At 52.4% G+C, this 20,305-nt stretch overlaps 1 protein-coding gene and 1 long non-coding RNA gene across 3 annotated transcripts in view; both read right to left on the reverse strand.

Moving 5' to 3' along the window:
- The window catches only part of LOC116958441 (branched-chain alpha-ketoacid dehydrogenase kinase), a 175,865-nt gene that overhangs the window by 139,814 nt on the left and 15,746 nt on the right, over positions 1-20,305 (reverse strand). The window contains exons 5-8 of one of the 2 annotated variants that reach the window (XM_076056646.1): positions 18,563-18,682; positions 18,014-18,112; positions 14,261-14,463; positions 13,542-13,631 (exon numbers count right to left, since the gene is read on the reverse strand). In XM_076056646.1, the coding sequence (XP_075912761.1) occupies positions 13,542-13,631; positions 14,261-14,463; positions 18,014-18,112; positions 18,563-18,682 (512 nt within the window). Of the gene's footprint in view, positions 1-13,541; positions 13,632-14,260; positions 14,464-18,013; positions 18,113-18,562; positions 18,683-19,475; positions 20,223-20,305 lie in introns of those variants that run through there. The other variant, XM_076056647.1, reaches the window with a different exon arrangement.
- The window catches only part of LOC142907310 (uncharacterized), a 91,341-nt gene that overhangs the window by 8,166 nt on the left and 62,870 nt on the right, over positions 1-20,305 (reverse strand). The window lies entirely within an intron of this gene.

The following is a 20,305-nucleotide window of genomic DNA, read 5'->3' on the forward strand; positions in this document are numbered from 1 at the left end:
CACGTGGTGTAGTGTGTGTATCTGAGACCCTACAGTGTGGTAGTCACGTGGTGTAGTGTGTGTATCTGAGACCCTACACACACAGTGTGGTAGTCACGTGGTGTAGTGTGTGTATCTGAGACCCTACACACAGTGTGGTAGTCACGTGGTGTAGTGTATGTATCTGAGACCCTACACACAGTGTGGTAGTCACGTGGTGTAGTGTGTGTATCTGAGACCCTACACACAGTGTGGTAGTCACGTGGTGTAGTGTGTGTATCTGAGACCCTACACACAGTGTGGTAAGTCACGTGGTGTAGTGTGTGTATCTGAGACCCTACACACAGTGTGGTAGTCACGTGGTGTAGTGTGTGTATCTGAGACCCTACAGAGTGAGGGAGTCACGTGGTAGTCACGTGGTGTAGTGTGTGTATCTGAGACCCTACAGAGTGTGTGGTAGTCACGTGGTGTAGTGTGTGTATCTGAAACCCTACACAGAGTGTGGTAGTCACGTGGTGTAGTGTGTGTATCTGAGACCCTACACACAGTGTGGTAGTCACGTGGTGTAGTGTGTGTATCTGTGACCCTACACAGTGTGGTAGTCACGTGGTGTAGTGTGTGTATCTGTGACCCTACAGAGTGTGTGGTAGTCACGTGGTGTAGTGTGTGTATCTGTGACCCTACAGTGTGTGGTAGTCACGTGGTGTAGTGTGTGTATCTGAGACCCTACACAGAGTGGTAGTCACGTGGTGTAGTGTGTGTATCTGAGACCCTACAGAGTGTGATAGTCACGTGGTGTAGTGTGTGTATCTGAGAGCCTACACACAGTGTGGTAGTCACGTGGTGTAGTGTGTGTATCTGAGACCCTACACACAGTGTGGTAGTCACGTGGTGTAGTGTGTGTATCTGAGACCCTACACACAGTGTGGTAGTCACGTGGTGTAGTGTGTGTATCTGAGACCCTACAGAGTGTGTGGTAGTCACGTGGTGTAGTGTGTGTATCTGAGACCCTACAGAGTGTGGTAGTCACGTGGTGTAGTGTGTGTATCTGAGACCCTACAGAGTGTGGTAGTCACGTGGTGTAGTGTGTGTATCTGAGACCCTACAGAGTGTGTGGTAGTCACGTGGTGTAGTGTGTGTATCTGAGACCCTACACACAGTGTGGTAGTCACGTGGTGTAGTGTGTGTATCTGAGACCCTACACACAGTGTGGTAGTCACGTGGTGTAGTGTGTGTATCTGAGACCCTACAGAGTGTGGTAGTCACGTGGTGTAGTGTGTGTATCTGAGACCCTACACACAGTGTGGTAGTCACGTGGTGTAGTGTGTGTATCTGAGACCCTACAGAGTGTGTGGTAGTCACGTGGTGTAGTGTGTGTATCTGAGACCCTACAGAGTGTGTGGTAGTCACGTGGTGTAGTGTGTGTATCTGAGACCCTACAGAGTGTGGTAGTCACGTGGTGTAGTGTGTGTATCTGAAACCCTACACACAGTGTGTGGTAGTCACGTGGTGTAGTGTGTGTATCTGAGACCCTACACACACAGCGTGGTAGTCACGTGGTGTAGTGTGTGTATCTGACACCCTACACACAGTGTTGTAGTCACGTGGTGTAGTGTGTGTATCTGAGACCTTACACACAGTGTGGTAGTCACGTGGTAGTCACGTGGTGTAGTGTGTGTATCTGAGACCCTACACAGTGTGGTAGTCACGTGGTGTAGTGTGTGTATCTGAGACCCTACACACAGTGTGGTAGTCACGTGGTGTAGTGTGTGTATCTCAGACCCTACACACAGTGTGGTAGTCACGTGGTGTAGTGTGTGTATCTGTGACCCTACAGTGTGTGATAGTCACGTGGTGTAGTGTGTGTATCTGAGACCCTACAGAGTGTGGTAGTCACGTGGTAGTCACGTGGTGTAGTGTGTGTATCTGAGACCCTACAGCGTGGTAGTCACGTGGTGTAGTGTGTGTATCTGAGACCCTACACAGAGTGTGGTAGTCACGTGGTGTAGTGTGTGTATCTGAGACCCTACAGAGTGTGGTAGTCACGTGGTGTAGTGTGTGTATCTGAGACCCTACAGAGTGTGGTAGTCACGTGGTGTAGTGTGTGTATCTGAGACCCTACACACAGTGTGGTAGTCACGTGGTGTAGTGTGTGTATCTGAGACCCTACAGTGTGATAGTCACGTGGTGTAGTGTGTGTATCTGAGACCCTACACACAGTGTGATAGTCACGTGGTGTAGTGTGTGTGTCTGAGACCCTACACACAGAGTGGTAGTCACGTGGTGTAGTGTGTGTATCTGAGACCCTACACACAGTGTGCTAGTCACGTGGTGTAGTGTGTGTATCTGAGACCCTACAGAGTGTGGTAGTCACGTGGTGTAGTGTGTGTATCTGAGACCCTACACAGTGTGGTAGTCACGTGGTAGTCACGTGGTGTAGTGTATGTATCTGAGACCCTACAGAGTGTGGTAGTCACGTGGTGTAGTGTGTGTATCTGAGACCCTACAGAGTGTGGTAGTCACGTGGTAGTCACGTGGTATAGTGTGTGTGTCTGAGACCCTACACACAGTGTGGTAGTCACGTGGTGTAGTGTGTATCTGAGACCCTACACAGTGTGGTAGTCACGTGGTGTAGTGTGTGTATCTGAGACCCTACACACAGTGTGGTAAGTCACATGGTGTAGTGTGTGTATCTGAGACCCTACACACAGTGTGGTAGTCACGTGGTGTAGTGTGTGTATCTGAGACCCTACACAGTGTGGTAGTCACGTGGTAGTCACGTGGTGTAGTGTGTGTATCTGAGACCCTACAGTGTGGTAGTCACGTGGTGTAGTGTGTGTATCTGAGACCCTACACACAGTGTGGTAGTCACGTGGTGTAGTGTGTGTATCAGAGACCCTACAGTGTGTGATAGTCAAGTGGTGTAGTGTGTGTATCTGAGACCCTACACAGAGTGTGGTAGTCACGTGGTGTAGTGTGTGTATCTGAGACCCTACACACAGAGTGTGGTAGTCACGTGGTGTAGTGTGTGTATCTGAGACCCTACACACAGTGTGGTAGTCACGTGGTGTAGTGTGTGTATCTGAGACCCTACACACAGTGTGGTAGTCACGTGGTGTAGTGTGTGTATCTGAGACCCTACACACAGTGTGGTAGTCACGTGGTGTAGTGTGTGTATCTGAGACCCTACACACAGTGTGGTAGTCACGTGGTGTAGTGTGTGTATCTGAGACCCTACACACAGTGTGGTAGTCACGTGGTGTAGTGTGTGTATCTGAGACCCTACACACAGTGTGGTAGTCACGTGGTGTAGTGTGTGTATCTGAGACCCTACACACAGTGTGGTAGTCACGTGGTGTAGTGTGTGTATCTGAGACCCTACACACAGTGTGATAGTCACGTGGTGTAGTGTGTGTATCTGAGACCCTACACACAATGTGATAGTCACGTGGTGTAGTGTGTGTATCTGAGACCCTACACACAGTGTGGTAGTCACGTGGTGTAGTGTGTGTATCTGAGACCCTACACACAGTGTGGTAGTCACGTGGTGTAGTGTGTGTATCTGTGACCCTACACACAGTGTGGTAGTCACGTGGTGTAGTGTGTGTATCTGAGACCCTACAGAGTGTGGTAGTCACGTGGTGTAGTGTGTGTATCTGAGACCCTACACACAGTGTGGTAGTCACGTGGTGTAGTGTGTGTATCTGAGACCCGACACACAGTGTGGTAGTCACGTGGTGTAGTGTGTGTATCTGAGACCCTACACACAGTGTGGTAGTCACGTGGTGTAGTGTGTGTATCTGAGACCCTACACAGAGTGTGGTAGTCACGTGGTGTAGTGTGTGTATCTGAGACCCTACACAGTGTGATAGTCACGTGGTGTAGTGTGTGTATCTGAGACCCTACACACACAGTGTGGTAGCCACGTGGTGTAGTGTGTGTATCAGAGACCCTACACACAGTGTGGTAGTCACGTGGTGTAGTGTGTGTATCTGAGACCCTACAGAGTGTGGTAGTCACGTGGTGTAGTGTGTGTATCTGAGACCCTACACACAGTGTGGTAGTCACGTGGTGTAGTGTGTGTATCTGAGACCCTACACACAGTGTGATAGTCACGTGGTGTAGTGTGTGTATCTGAGACCCTACAGAGTGTGATAGTCACGTGGTGTAGTGTGTGTATCTGAGACCCTACACAGTGTGGTAGTCACGTGGTGTAGTGTGTGTATCCGAGACCCTACACACAGTGTGATAGTCACGTGGTGTAGTGTGTGTATCTGAGACCCTACAGAGTGTGGTAGTCACGTGGTGTAGTGTGTGTATCTGAGACCCTACACACAGAGTGGTAGTCACGTGGTGTAGTGTGTGTATCTGAGACCCTACACACAGAGTGGTAGTCACGTGGTGTAGTGTGTGTATCTGAGACCCTACACACAGTGTGTTAGTCACGTGGTGTAGTGTGTGTATCTGAGACCCTACACACAGAGTGTGGTAGTCACGTGGTGTAGTGTGTGTATCTGAGACCCTACACACAGTGTGTTAGTCACGTGGTGTAGTGTGTGTATCTGAGACCCTACACACAGTGTGGTAGTCACGTGGTGTAGTGTGTGTATCTGAGACCCTACACACAGTGTGGTAGTCACGTGGTGTAGTGTGTGTATCTGTGACCCTACACACACAGTGTGGTAGTCACGTGGTGTAGTGTGTGTATCTGAGACCCTACACACAGTGTGGTAGTCACGTGGTGTAGTGTGTGTATCTGAGACCCTACACACAGTGTGATAGTCACGTGGTGTAGTGTGTGTATCTGAGACCCTACACACAGTGTGGTAGTCACGTGGTGTAGTGTGTGTATCTGAGACCCTACACACAGTGTGATAGTCACGTGGTGTAGTGTGTGTATCTGAGACCCTACACAGTGTGGTAGTCACGTGGTAGTCACGTGGTATAGTGTGTGTATCTGAGACCCTACAGTGTGGTAGTCACGTGGTGTAGTGTGTGTATCTGAGACCCTACACAGTGTGGTAGTCACGTGGTGTAGTGTGTGTATCTGAGACCCTACACACAGTGTGGTAGTCACGTGGTGTAGTGTGTGTATCTGAGACCCTACACACACAGTGTGGTAGTCACGTGGTGTAGTGTGTGTATCTGAGACCCTACACACAGTGTGTGTTAGTCACGTGGTGTAGTGTGTGTATCTGAGACCCTACACACAGTGTGGTAGTCACGTGGTGTAGTGTGTGTATCTGAGACCCTACAGAGTGTGTGGTAGTCACGTGGTGTAGTGTGTGTATCTGAGACCCTACACACAGTGTGTGTTAGTCACGTGGTGTAGTGTGTGTATCTGAGACCCTATACACAGTGTGGTAGTCACGTGGTGTAGTGTGTGTATCTGAGACCCTACACACAGTGTGATAGTCACGTGGTGTAGTGTGTGTATCTGAGACCCTACACACAGTGTGGTAGTCACGTGGTGTAGTGTGTGTATCAGAGACCTTACAGTGTGGTAGTCACGTGGTGTAGTGTGTGTATCTGAGACCCTACACACAGTGTGGTAGTCACGTGGTGTAGTGTGTGTATCTGAGACCCTACACACAGTGTGGTAGTCACGTGGTGTAGTGTGTGTATCTGAGACCTACACAGTGTGTGATAGTCACGTGGTGTAGTGTGTGTATCTGAGACCCTACACACAGTGTGGTAGTCACGTGGTGTAGTGTGTGTATCTGAGACCCTACAGTGTGTGGTAGTCACGTGGTGTAGTGTGTGTATCTGAGACCCTACACAGAGTGGTAGTCACGTGGTGTAGTGTGTGTATCTGAGACCCTACACACAGTGTGATAGTCACGTGGTGTAGTGTGTGTATCTGAGACCCTACACACAGTGTGATAGTCACGTGGTGTAGTGTGTGTATCTGAGACCCTACACACAGTGTGGTAGTCACGTGGTGTAGTGTGTGTATCTGAGACCCTACACACAGTGTGGTAGTCACGTGGTGTAGTGTGTGTATCTGAGACCCTACACACAGTGTGGTAGTCACGTGGTGTAGTGTGTGTATCTGAGACCCTACACAGTGTGATAGTCACGTGGTGTAGTGTGTGTATCTGAGACCCTACACAGAGTGGTAGTCACGTGGTGTAGTGTGTGTATCTGAGACCCTACACAGAGTGGTAGTCACGTGGTGTAGTGTGTGTATCTGAGACCCTACAGAGTGTGGTAGTCACGTGGTGTAGTGTGTGTATCTGAGACCCTACACAGAGTGGTAGTCACGTGGTGTAGTGTGTGTATCTGAGACCCTACACAGAGTGTTAGTCACGTGGTGTAGTGTGTGTGTCTGAGACCCTACAGACAGTGTGGTAGTCACGTGGTGTAGTGTGTGTATCTGAGACCCTACAGAGTGTGGTAGTCACGTGGTGTAGTGTGTGTATCTGAGACCCTACACACAGTGTGGTAGTCACGTGGTGTAGTGTGTGTATCAGAGACCCTACACACAGTGTGATAGTCACGTGGTGTAGTGTGTGTATCTGAGACCCTACACACAGAGTGGTAGTCACGTGGTGTAGTGTGTGTATCTGTGACCCTACAGAGTGTGGTAGTCACGTGGTGTAGTGTGTGTATCTGAGACCCTACACACAGTGTGGTAGTCACGTGGTGTAGTGTGTGTATCTGAGACCCTACACAGAGTGTGGTAGTCACGTGGTGTAGTGTGTGTATCTGAGACCCTACACAGTGTGTGGTAGTCACGTGGTGTACTGTGTGTATCTGAGACCCTACACAGAGTGTGGTAGTCACGTGGTGTAGTGTGTGTATCTGAGACCCTACACACAGTGTGGTATTCACGTGGTGTAGTGTGTGTATCTGAGACCCTACACACACTGTGTGGTAGTCACGTGGTGTAGTGTGTGTATCTGAGACCCTACACACACAGTGTTGTAGTCACGTGGTATAGTGTGTGTATCTGAGACCCTACACACAGAGTGTGGTAGTCACGTGGTGTAGTGTGTGTATCTGAGACCCTACACACAGTGTGATAGTCACGTGGTGTAGTGTGTGTATCTGAGACCCTACACAGTGGTAGTCACGTGTATCTGAGACCCTACACACAGTGTGGTAGTCACGTGGTGTAGTGTGTGTATCTGAGACCCTACAGAGTGGTAGTCACGTGGTGTAGTGTGTGTATCTGAGACCCTACACACAGTGTGGTAGTCACGTGGTGTAGTGTGTGTATCTGAGACCCTACACAGAGTGTGGTAGTCACGTGGTGTAGTGTGTGTATCTGAGACCCTACAGAGTGGTAGTCACGTGGTGTAGTGTGTGTATCTGAGACCCTACACACAGTGTGGTAGTCACGTGGTGTAGTGTGTGTATCTGAGACCCTACACACAGTGTGGTAGTCACGTGGTGTAGTGTGTGTATCTGAGACCCTACACAGTGTGTGGTAGTCACGTAGTGTAGTGTGTGTATCTGAGACCCTACACAGAGTGTGGTAGTCACGTGGTGTAGTGTGTGTATCTGAGACCCTAAACACACAGTGTGGTAGTCACGTGGTGTAGTGTGTGTATCTGAGACCCTACACACAGTGTGGTAGTCACGTGGTGTAGTGTGTGTATCTGAGACCCTACACAGAGTGTGGTAGTCACGTGGTGTAGTGTGTGTATCTGAGACCCTACACAGTCTGTGGTAGTCACGTGGTGTAGTGTGTGTATCTGAGACCCTACACACAGTGTGTGGTAGTCACGTGGTGCAGTGTGTGTATCTGAGACCCTACACACAGTGTGTGTTAGTCACGTGGTGTAGTGTGTGTATCTGAGACCCTATACACAGTGTGGTAGTCACGTGGTGTAGTGTGTGTATCTGAGACCCTACACACAGTGTGATAGTCACGTGGTGTAGTGTGTGTATCTGAGACCCTACACACAGTGTGGTAGTCACGTGGTGTAGTGTGTGTATCAGAGACCTTACAGTGTGGTAGTCACGTGGTGTAGTGTGTGTATCTAAGACCCTACACACAGTGTGGTAGTCACGTGGTGTAGTGTGTGTATCTGAGACCCTACACACAGTGTGGTAGTCACGTGGTGTAGTGTGTGTATCTGAGACCTACACAGTGTGTGATAGTCACGTGGTGTAGTGTGTGTATCTGAGACCCTACACACAGTGTGGTAGTCACGTGGTGTAGTGTGTGTATCTGAGACCCTACAGTGTGTGGTAGTCACGTGGTGTAGTGTGTGTATATGAGACCCTACACAGAGTGGTAGTCACGTGGTGTAGTGTGTGTATCTGAGACCCTACACACAGTGTGATAGTCACGTGGTGTAGTGTGTGTATCTGAGACCCTACACACAGTGTGATAGTCACGTGGTGTAGTGTGTGTATCTGAGACCCTACACACAGTGCGGTAGTCACGTGGTGTAGTGTGTGTATCTGAGACCCTACACACAGTGTGGTAGTCACGTGGTGTAGTGTGTGTATCTGAGACCCTACACACAGTGTGGTAGTCACGTGGTGTAGTGTGTGTATCTGAGACCCTACACAGTGTGATAGTCACGTGGTGTAGTGTGTGTATCTGAGACCCTACACAGAGTGGTAGTCACGTGGTGTAGTGTGTGTATCTGAGACCCTACACAGAGTGGTAGTCACGTGGTGTAGTGTGTGTATCTGAGACCCTACAGAGTGTGGTAGTCACGTGGTGTAGTGTGTGTATCTGAGACCCTACACAGAGTGGTAGTCACGTGGTGTAGTGTGTGTATCTGAGACCCTACACAGAGTGTTAGTCACGTGGTGTAGTGTGTGTGTCTGAGACCCTACAGACAGTGTGGTAGTCACGTGGTGTAGTGTGTGTATCTGAGACCCTACAGAGTGTGGTAGTCACGTGGTGTAGTGTGTGTATCTGAGACCCTACACACAGTGTGGTAGTCACGTGGTGTAGTGTGTGTATCAGAGACCCTACACACAGTGTGATAGTCACGTGGTGTAGTGTGTGTATCTGAGACCCTACACACAGAGTGGTAGTCACGTGGTGTAGTGTGTGTATCTGTGACCCTACAGAGTGTGGTAGTCACGTGGTGTAGTGTGTGTATCTGAGACCCTACACACAGTGTGGTAGTCACGTGGTGTAGTGTGTGTATCTGAGACCCTACACAGAGTGTGGTAGTCACGTGGTGTAGTGTGTGTATCTGAGACCCTACACAGTGTGTGGTAGTCACGTGGTGTACTGTGTGTATCTGAGACCCTACACAGAGTGTGGTAGTCACGTGGTGTAGTGTGTGTATCTGAGACCCTACACAGTGTGGTATTCACGTGGTGTAGTGTGTGTATCTGAGACCCTACACACACTGTGTGGTAGTCACGTGGTGTAGTGTGTGTATCTGAGACCCTACACACACAGTGTGGTAGTCACGTGGTGTAGTGTGTGTATCTGAGACCCTACACACAGAGTGTGGTAGTCACGTGGTGTAGTGTGTGTATCTGAGACCCTACACACAGTGTGATAGTCACGTGGTGTAGTGTGTGTATCTGAGACCCTACACAGTGGTAGTCACGTGTATCTGAGACCCTACACACAGTGTGGTAGTCACGTGGTGTAGTGTGTGTATCTGAGACCCTACAGAGTGGTAGTCACGTGGTGTAGTGTGTGTATCTGAGACCCTACACACAGTGTGGTAGTCACGTGGTGTAGTGTGTGTATCTGAGACCCTACACAGAGTGTGGTAGTCACGTGGTGTAGTGTGTGTATCTGAGACCCTACAGAGTGGTAGTCACGTGGTGTAGTGTGTGTATCTGAGACCCTACACAGAGTGTGGTAGTCACGTGGTGTAGTGTGTGTATCTGAGACCCTACACACAGTGTGGTAGTCACGTGGTGTAGTGTGTGTATCTGAGACCCTACACAGTGTGTGGTAGTCACGTGGTGTAGTGTGTGTATCTGAGACCCTACACAGAGTGTGGTAGTCACGTGGTGTAGTGTGTGTATCTGAGACCCTACACACACAGTGTGGTAGTCACGTGGTGTAGTGTGTGTATCTGAGACCCTACACAGTGTGATAGTCACGTGGTGTAGTGTGTATATCTGAGACCCTACACACAGTGTGGTAGTCACGTGGTGTAGTGTGTGTATCTGACACCCTACACACAGTGTGGTAGTCACGTGGTGTAGTGTGTGTATCTGAGACCCTACACAAAGTGTGGTAGTCACGTGGTGTAGTGTGTGTATCTGAGACCCTACAGAGTGTGGTAGTCACGTGGTGTAGTGTGTGTATCTGAGACCCTACACACAGTGTGGTAGTCACGTGGTGTAGTGTGTGTATCTGAGACCCTACACACAGTGTGGTAGTCACGTGGTGTAGTGTGTGTATCTGAGACCCTACAGAGTGTGGTAGTCACGTGGTGTAGTGTGTGTATCTGTGACCCTACACACACAGTGTGGTAGTCACGTGGTGTAGTGTGTGTATCTGAGACCCTACACACAGTGTGGTAGTCACGTGGTGTAGTGTGTGTATCTGTGACCCTACACAGAGTGGTAGTCACGTGGTGTAGTGTGTGTATCTGAGACCCTACACAGAGTGGTAGTCACGTGGTGTAGTGTGTGTATCTGAGACCCTACACAGAGTGGTAGTCACGTGGTGTAGTGTGTGTATCTGAGACCCTACACACAGTGTGGTAGTCACGTGGTGTAGTGTGTGTATCTGAGACCCTACACACAGTGTGGTAGTCACGTGGTGTAGTGTGTGTATCTGAGACCCTACAGAGTGTGGTAGTCACGTGGTGTAGTGTGTGTATCTGAGACCCTACACACAGAGTGTGGTAGTCACGTGGTGTAGTGTGTGTATCTGAGACCCTACACAGAGTGTGGTAGTCACGTGGTGTAGTGTGTGTATCTGAGACCCTACACACAGTGTGGTAGTCACGTGGTAGTCACGTGGTGTAGTGTGTGTATCTGAGACCCTACAGAGTGTGATAGTCACGTGGTGTAGTGTGTGTATCTGTGACCCTACACAAAGTGTGGTAGTCACGTGGTGTAGTGTGTGTATCTGTGACCCTACACACAGTGTGGTAGTCACGTGGTGTAGTGTGTGTATCTGAGACCCTACACACACAGTGTGATAGTCACGTGGTGTAGTGTGTGTATCTGAGACCCTACACACAGTGTGGTAGTCACGTGGTGTAGTGTGTGTATCTGAGACCCTACACACAGTGTGGTAGTCACGTGGTGTAGTGTGTGTATCTGAGACCCTACACAGTGTGATAGTCACGTGGTGTAGTGTGTGTATCTGAGACCCTACACACAGTGTGATAGTCACGTGGTGTAGTGTGTGTATCTGTGACCCTACAGAGTGTGGTAGTCACGTGGTGTAGTGTGTGTATCTGAGACCCTACACAGTGTGTGATAGTCACGTGGTGTAGTGTGTGTATCTGAGACCCTACACACAGTGTGATAGTCACGTGGTGTAGTGTGTGTATCTGAGACCCTACACACAGTGTGATAGTCACGTGGTGTAGTGTGTGTATCTGAGACCCTACACACAGTGTGATAGTCACGTGGTGTAGTGTGTGTATCTGAGACCCTACAGAGTGTGTGGTAGTCACGTGGTGTAGTGTGTGTATCTGAGACCTTACACACAGTGTGGTAGTCACGTGGTGTAGTGTGTGTATCTGAGACCCTACAGAGTGTGGTAGTCACGTGGTAGTCACGTGGTGTAGTGTGTGTATCTGAGACCCTACAGAGTGTGGTAGTCACGTGGTGTAGTGTGTGTATCTGAGACCCTACAGAGTGTGGTAGTCACGTGGTGTAGTGTGTGTATCTGAGACCCTACACACAGTGTGGTAGTCACGTGGTGTAGTGTGTGTATCTGAGACCCTACACAGTGTGTGGTAGTCACGTGGTGTAGTGTGTGTATCTGAGACCCTACAGAGTGTGTGGTAGTCACGTGGTGTAGTGTGTGTATCTGAGACCCTACACAGTGTGATAGTCACGTGGTGTAGTGTGTATATCTGAGACCCTACACACAGTGTGGTAGTCACGTGGTGTAGTGTGTGTATCTGAGACCCTACACAGTGTGTGGTAGTCACGTGGTGTAGTGTGTGTATCTGAGACCCTACACACAGTGTGATAGTCACGTGGTGTAGTGTGTGTATCTGAGACCCTACACACAGTGTGATAGTCACGTGGTGTAGTGTGTGTATCTGAGACCCTACACACAGTGTGATAGTCACGTGGTGTAGTGTGTGTATCTGAGACCCTACAGAGTGTGTGGTAGTCACGTGGTGTAGTGTGTGTATCTGAGACCTTACACACAGTGTGGTAGTCACGTGGTGTAGTGTGTGTATCTGAGACCCTACAGAGTGTGGTAGTCACGTGGTAGTCACGTGGTGTAGTGTGTGTATCTGAGACCCTACAGAGTGTGGTAGTCACGTGGTGTAGTGTGTGTATCTGAGACCCTACAGAGTGTGGTAGTCACGTGGTGTAGTGTGTGTATCTGAGACCCTACACACAGTGTGGTAGTCACGTGGTGTAGTGTGTGTATCTGAGACCCTACAGAGTGTGTGGTAGTCACGTGGTGTAGTGTGTGTATCTGAGACCCTACAGAGTGTGGTAGTCACGTGGTGTAGTGTGTGTATCTGAGACCCTACAGAGTGTGTGGTAGTCACGTGGTGTAGTGTGTGTATCTGAGACCCTACACACAGTGAAGTAGTCACGTGGTGTAGTGTGTGTATCTGAGACCCTACACAGAGTGTGGTAGTCACGTGGTGTAGTGTGTGTATCTGAGACCCTACACAGAGTGTGGTAGTCACGTGGTGTAGTGTGTGTATCTGAGACCCTACAGAGTGTGGTAGTCACGTGGTGTAGTGTGTGTATCTGAGACCCTACACACAGTGTGGTAGTCACGTGGTGTAGTGTGTGTATCTGAGACCCTACAGAGTGTGTGGTAGTCACGTGGTGTAGTGTGTATATCTGAGACCCTACACACAGTGTGGTAGTCACGTGGTGTAGTGTGTGTATCTGAGACCCTACACACAGTGTGGTAGTCACGTGGTGTAGTGTGTGTATCTGAGACCCTACACAGAGTGTGGTAGTCACGTGGTGTAGTGTGTGTATCTGAGACCCTACAGAGTGTGATAGTCACGTGGTGTAGTGTGTGTATCTGAGACCCTACACACAGTGTGGTAGTCACGTGGTGTAGTGTGTGTATCTGAGACCCTACACACAGTGTGGTAGTCACGTGGTGTAGTGTGTGTATCTGAGACCCTACACACAGTGTGGTAGTCACGTGGTGTATTGTGTGTATCTGAGACCCTACACACAGTGTGGTAGTCACGTGGTGTAGTGTGTGTATCTGAGACCCTACACACAGTGTGGTAGTCACGTGGTGTAGTGTGTGTATCTGAAACCCTACACACAGTGTGGTAGTCACGTGGTGTAGTGTGTGTATCTGAGACCCTACACACAGTGTGGTAGTCACGTGGTGTAGTGTGTGTATCTGAGACCCTGCACAGTGTGGTAGTCACGTGGTGTAGTGTGTGTATCTGAGACCCTACAGAGTGTGGTAGTCACGTGGTAGTCACGTGGTGTACCGGATGATGAAGTCTCTGGGGTTGTTGGCGATGGTGACCACAACGTCCGGCACGTTGTAGGGAGAGTCCAGGTGGGACTCCATCGTGGCCCTGGAGACACGGACAAGGACAGAGAGACACGGACACAGAGAGACACGGACACAGAGAGACACGGACACAGAGAGACACGGACACAGAGAGACACAGATACAGAGAGAGACACGTCAGGATGTAGTCAAGTGAGATGGCCCCGGAGGGGAATCTCACTCAGTCACTCAGTCACTCACTCACTCACTCACCCACCCACTCACTCACCCACCCACCCACCCAATCACTAACTCACTCACTCACCCACTCACCCACCCACTCACTCACCCACCCACCCACCCACTCACTCACCCACCCACCCACCCACTCACCCACCCACCCACCCAATCACTAACTCACTCACTCACCCACTCACCCACCCACCCACTCACCCACCCACTCACTCACCCACCCACCCACCCACTCACCCACCCACTCACTCACCCACTCACTCACTCACTCACCCACCCACCCACCCACTCACCCACTCACCCACTCACCCACCCACTCACTCCCCCACTCACTCACCCACTCACCCACCCACTCACCCACCCACCCACCCACTCACCCACTCACCCACCCACTCACTCACCCACCCACTCACCCACCCACCCACGCACTCACCCACCCACCCACCCACCCCACCCACCCACCGCATGGCGTTCTTGAGCAGCTCCGGCAGGATGTAGTCTAGCGGCGTGGCCAGGTAGGGGAACCTCACTGCCACGTGACCGTTGACGCGCACCAGAGGAGCGGCACCGTATTTGTGCTCGCACACCCGGCGGGAGAAGTCGACCCAACGCTCCACAGAGCGGCGTGGGGAGAGCTGGGTGCAGATGATGCCCACAAAGTGGGGCTGTCGTGGGGGAGATACAGGGGGTGAGTGAGTGGTGAGTGAGTGGGTGGATGGGTGGGTGAGTGGGTGGTGAGTGAGTGGTGAGTGAGAGTGGGGAGAGCTGGGTGCAGATGATGCCCACAAAGTGGGGCTGTCGTGGGGGAGATACAGGGGGGTGAGTGGGTGAGTGGGTGAGTGGGTGGGTGGGTGAGTGGGTGGGTGAGTGGGTGAGTGGGTGGGTGAGTGGGTGAGTGGGTGGGTGGGTGAGTGGGTGAGTGAGTGAGTGGGTGAGTGGGTGAGTGGGTGAGTGGGTGGGTGGGAGGGTGGGTGGGTGGGTGAGTGGGTGAGTGAGTGGTGAGTGAGTGAGTGAGTGGGTGGGTGAGTGAGTGAGTGGGTGGGTGGGTGAGTGAGTGAGTGAGTGGGTGGGTGGGTGAGTGGGTGGGTGGGTGAGTGGGTGGGTGGGTGGGTGAGTGGGTGAGTGGGTGGGTGAGTGGGTGAGTGAGTGGGTGAGTGGGTGAGTGGGTGGTTGAGTGGGTGAGTGAGTGGTGAGTGAGTGGTGAGTGAGAGTGGGGAGAGCTGGGTGCAGATGATGCCCACAAAGTGGGGCTGTCGTGGGGGAGATACAGGGGGGTGAGTGGGTGAGTGGGTGAGTGGGTGGGTGGGTGAGTGGGTGGGTGAGTGGGTGAGTGGGTGGGTGAGTGGGTGAGTGGGTGGGTGGGTGAGTGGGTGAGTGAGTGAGTGGGTGAGTGGGTGAGTGGGTGAGTGGGTGAGTGGGTGGGTGGGAGGGTGGGTGGGTGGGTGAGTGGGTGAGTGAGTGGGTGGGTGAGTGAGTGAGTGGGTGGGTGGGTGAGTGAGTGAGTGAGTGGGTGGGTGGGTGAGTGGGTGGGTGGGTGAGTGGGTGGGTGGGTGGGTGAGTGGGTGAGTGGGTGGGTGAGTGGGTGAGTGAGTGGGTGAGTGGGTGAGTGGGTGGTTGAGTGGGTGAGTGGGTGAGTGAGTGGTGAGTGAGTGGTGAGTGAGTGGTGAGTGAGAGTGGGGAGAGCTGGGTGCAGATGATGCCCACAAAGTGGGGCTGTCGTGGGGGAGAAACAGGGGGGTGAGTGAGTGGTGAGTGGGTGAGTGGGTGGGTGAGTGGGTGAGTGGGTGAGTGAGTGAGTGGGTGGGTGGGTGGGTGAGTGAGTGGTGGGTGAGTGGGTGAGTGGGTGAGTGGGTGAGTGGGTGGGTGAGTGGGTGAGTGGGTGGGTTGGTGGGTGGGTGAGTGGGTGAGTGAGTGAGTGGGTGAATGGGTGAGTGGTTGGGTGGGTGAGTGAGTGGTGAGTGAGTGGTGAGTGAGTGGGTGGGTGAGTGGTGAGTGAGTGAGTGAGTGGTGAGTGGGTGGTGAGTGGTGAGTGAGTGGGTGGGTGAGTGGTGAGTGAGTGAGTGAGTGGTGAGTGGGTGGTGAGTGAGTGAGTGAGTGGTGAGTGGGTGGTGAGTGAGTGAGTGAGTGGTGAGTGAGTGAGTGAGTGGTGAGTGAGTGAGTGGTGAGTGAGTGAGTGGGTGAGTGAGTGGTGAGTGAGTGGTGAGTGGGTGAGTGGGTGGGTGGGTGAGTGGGTGGGTGAGTGGGTGGGTGGGTGAGTGGGTGAGTGAGTGGGTGAGTGAGTGGTGAGTGGGTGGTGAGTGAGAGTGGGGAGAGCTGGGTGCAGATGATGCCCACAAAGTGGGACTGTCGTGGGGGAGATACAGGGGGGTGAGTGAGTGGTGAGTGGGTGAGTGAGTGGTGAGTGGGTGAGTGGGTGGGTGAGTGAGTGGGTGAGTGAGTGGTGAGTGAGTGGTAAGTGGGTGAGTGGGTGAGTGGGTGAGTGAGTGGTAAGTGGGTGAGTGGGTGAGTGGGTGAGTGAGTGGTGAGTGAGTGGTGAGTGAGAGTGGGGAGAGCTGGGTGCAGATGATGCCCACAAAGTGGGGCTGTCGTGGGGGAGATACAGGGGGGTGAGTGAGTGGTGAGTGGGTGAGTGAGTGGGTGAGGGGGTGAGTGAGTGAGTGAGTGGGTGAGTGGGTGAGTGGGTGAGTGAGTGAGTGGGTGAGTGAGTTAGTGATTGGGTGGGTGGGTGGGTGAGTGAGTGGGTGAGTGAGTGAGTGGGTGGGTGGGTGAGTGGGTGAGTGAGTGGGTGAGTGGGTGAGTGGGTGAGTGAGTGAGTGGTTGGGTGGGTGAGTGAGTGAGTGGGTGAGTGGGTGAGTGGTTGGGTGGGTGAGTGAGTGAGTGGGTGGGTGAGTGAGTGAGTGGGTGAGTGAGTGGGTGAGTGGGTGAGTGGGTGGGTGAGTGGGTGAGTGGGTAAGTGGGTGGGTGGGTGGGTGGGTGAGTGAGTGGGTGAGTGGGTGAGTGGGTGGGTGAGTGGGTGGGTGGGTGAGTGGGTGGGTGAGTTAGTGGTGAGTGGGTGAGTGGGTGAGTGGTTGGGTGGGTGAGTGAGTGAGTGGGTGGGTGAGTGAGTGAGTGAGTGGGTGAGTGGGTGGGTGAGTGGGTGGTGGGTGAGTGGGTGAGTGAGTGAGTGGTGAGTGAGTGGGTGGGTGAGTGAGTGAGTGGGTGGATGGGTGGGTGGGTGAGTGGGTGGGTGGGTGAGTGAGTGAGTGTGTGGGTGGGTGAGTGGGTGGGTGGGTGAGTGAGTGGGTGAGTGGTGAGTGTGAGTGGGTGAGTGGGTGGGTGGGTGAGTGGGTGGGTGGGTGAGTGAGTGGGTGGGTGAGTGGGTGAGTGGGTGAGTGGGTGGGTGGGTGGGTGAGTGCGTGGGTGGGTGAGTGAGTGGGTGGGTGAGTGGGTGAGTGGGTGAGTGGGTGGGTGGGTGAGTGGGTGGGTGAGTGGGTGGGTGGGTGGGTGAGTGGGTGGGTGAGTGGGTGGGTGGGTGGGTGAGTGGGTGAGTGAGTGGTGGGTGGGTGGGTGAGTGGGTGGGTGGTGAGTGGTGAGTGAGTGAGTGGGTGAGTGGATGAGTGAGTGAGTGGATGAGTGAGTGGTGAGTGAGTGAGTGGTGAGTGAGTGAGTGGTGAGTGAGAGTGGTGAGTGTGAGTGGTGAGTGTGAGTGGTGAGTGAGTGGTAAGTGTGTGGTGAGTGCGTGGTAAGTGTGTGTGGTGAGTGAGAGTGGTGAGTGAGTGTGGTGAGTGAGTGGTGAGTGAGTGGTGAGTGTGAGTGGTGAGTGTGAGTGGTGAGTGAGTGAGTGGTGAGTGAGTGAGTGGTGAGTGTGAGTGAGTGAGAGTGGTGAGTGAGTGGTGAGTGAGTGAGTGTATAGTGAGTAGTGAGTGATGAGTGAGTGTGTAGTGAGTGGTGAGTGAGTGAGTGGTGAGTGAGTAGTGAGTGTGTAGTGAGTGGTGAGTGAGTGGTGAGTGAGTGGTGAGTGAGTGGTGAGTGGTTGGCGAGTGAGTGGTGAGTGGTTGGTGAGTGTGTGTGGTGGGTGAGTGAGTGGTGAGTGAGTGGGTGGTGAGAGTGGTGAGTGAGTGGTCAGTGAGAGTGGTGAGTGGTTGGTGAGTGAGTGAGTGAGTGGGTGAGTGAGTGGGTGGGTGGGTGAGTGGTTGGTGAGTGAGTGGTGAGTGAGTGGTGAGGAGTGGTGAGCACCTTGTCCTCGTGCAGGGCAATGTGGTGAGCAGCCAGCATACGCATGCCGAGTCTGGAGGTGAGCGTCTTGTCTAGAAACGTCCTCACCAGAGCCTCGTCCTGGGAATGGCACCACCGCTACTCACCACCACGCTCACCACCACCACCACGCTCACCACCACCACCACCACCACGGTCACCACCACCACGCTCACCACCACCACGCTCACGACCACCACTCACCACCACGCTCACCACCACCACCACGCTCACCACCACCACAGTCACCACCACCACGCTCACCACCACCACCACCACGCTCACCACCACCACGCTCACCACCACGGTCACCACCACCACGCTCACCACCACGATCACCACCACCACGCTCACCACCACCACGCTCACCACCACCACCACCACCACTCACCACCACCACCACTCACCACCACCACCACCACGCTCACCACCACCACCCTCACTGCCGTGCGATCGGTCCACGTTCCATCGGCGTTGCGCGCAACTGGTTGCGTGCAACCGGTTGCGTGTGAGTGGTTGCGAGCGACTCACGCGGATGTGCTTGCGGCACTCGCGGAAGCCCTCGGCGAGCTGCGTCACGACGTCCTTGTGGTCGTCCAGCAGCTGCTTCAAGATGCGGCAGAATCGGAGCTCCTCGTCAACACCCACAATCTGTACCCTCACACACACACACATAGACACACACACACATAGACACACACACACACATAGACATAAACACGACGTCCTTGTGGTCGTCCAGGAGCTGCTTCAAGATGCGGCAGAAGCGGAGCTCCTCATCAACACCCACAATCTGTACCCTCACACACACATAGACACACACACACATAGACACACACACACATAGACACACACACACATAGATATAAACACGACGTCCTTGTGGTCGTCCAGGAGCTGCTTCAAGATGCGGCAGAATCGGAGCTCCTCGTCAACACCCACAATCTGTACCCTCACACACACACAGACACACACACACACACATAGACACACACACACACACATAGACACACACACACATAGACACACACACACACATAGACATGAACACGACGTCCTTGTGGTCGTCCAGCAGCTGCTTCAAGATGCGGCAGAATCGGAGCTCCTCGTCAACACCCACAATCTGTACCCTCACACACACACAGACACACACACACACACATAGACACACACACACACACATAGACACACACATAGACACACACACACACATAGACATAAACACGACGTCCTTGTGGTCGTCCAGGAGCTGCTTCAAGATGCGGCAGAAGCGGAGCTCCTCGTCAACACCCACAATCTGTACCATCACACACACACACACACATAGACACACACACACACATAGACACACACACAGACACACACACAGATACACACACACAGACACACACACACACACATAGACACACACACATAGACACACACACACATAGACACACATAGACACACACACACACATAGACACACACACACATAGACACACACACACACATAGACATAAACACGACGTCCTTGTGGTCGTCCAGCAGCTGCTTCAAGATGCGGCAGAATCGGAGCTCCTCGTCAACACCCACAATCTAGAACCTCACACACACATAGACACACACACACACATAGACACATAGACACACACACACATAGACACACACACACACATAGACACACACACACACATAGACACACACACATAGACACACACATAGACATAAACACGACGTCCTTGTGGTCGTCCAGCAGCTGCTTCAAGATGCGGCAGAAGCGGAGCTCCTCATCAACACCCACAATCTGTACCATCACACACACACATAGACACACACACATAGACACACACATAGACATAAACACGACGTCCTTGTGGTCGTCCAGCAGCTGCTTCAAGATGCGGCAGAAGCGGAGCTCCTCATCAACACCCACAATCTGTACCATCACACACACATAGACACACACACACATAGACACACACACACATAGACATAAACACGACGTCCTTGTGGTCGTCCAGCAGCTGCTTCAAGATGCGGCAGAAGCGGAGCTCCTCATCAACACCCACAATCTGTACCATCACACACACATAGACACACACACACATAGACACACACACACACATAGACATAAACACGACGTCCTTGTGGTCGTCCAGCAGCTGCTTCAAGATGCGGCAGAATCGGAGCTCCTCGTCAACACCCACAATCTGTACCCTCACACACACAGACACATAGACACACACACACATAGACACACACACACACATAGACACACACACACACATAGACA

Source organism: Petromyzon marinus, chromosome 77 (genome assembly GCF_048934315.1).
Source record: "Petromyzon marinus isolate PM22_M1 ecotype Great Lakes invasive population chromosome 77, UKy_Petmar_22M1.pri1.0, whole genome shotgun sequence".
NCBI lineage: Eukaryota > Metazoa > Chordata > Hyperoartia > Petromyzontiformes > Petromyzontidae > Petromyzon > Petromyzon marinus.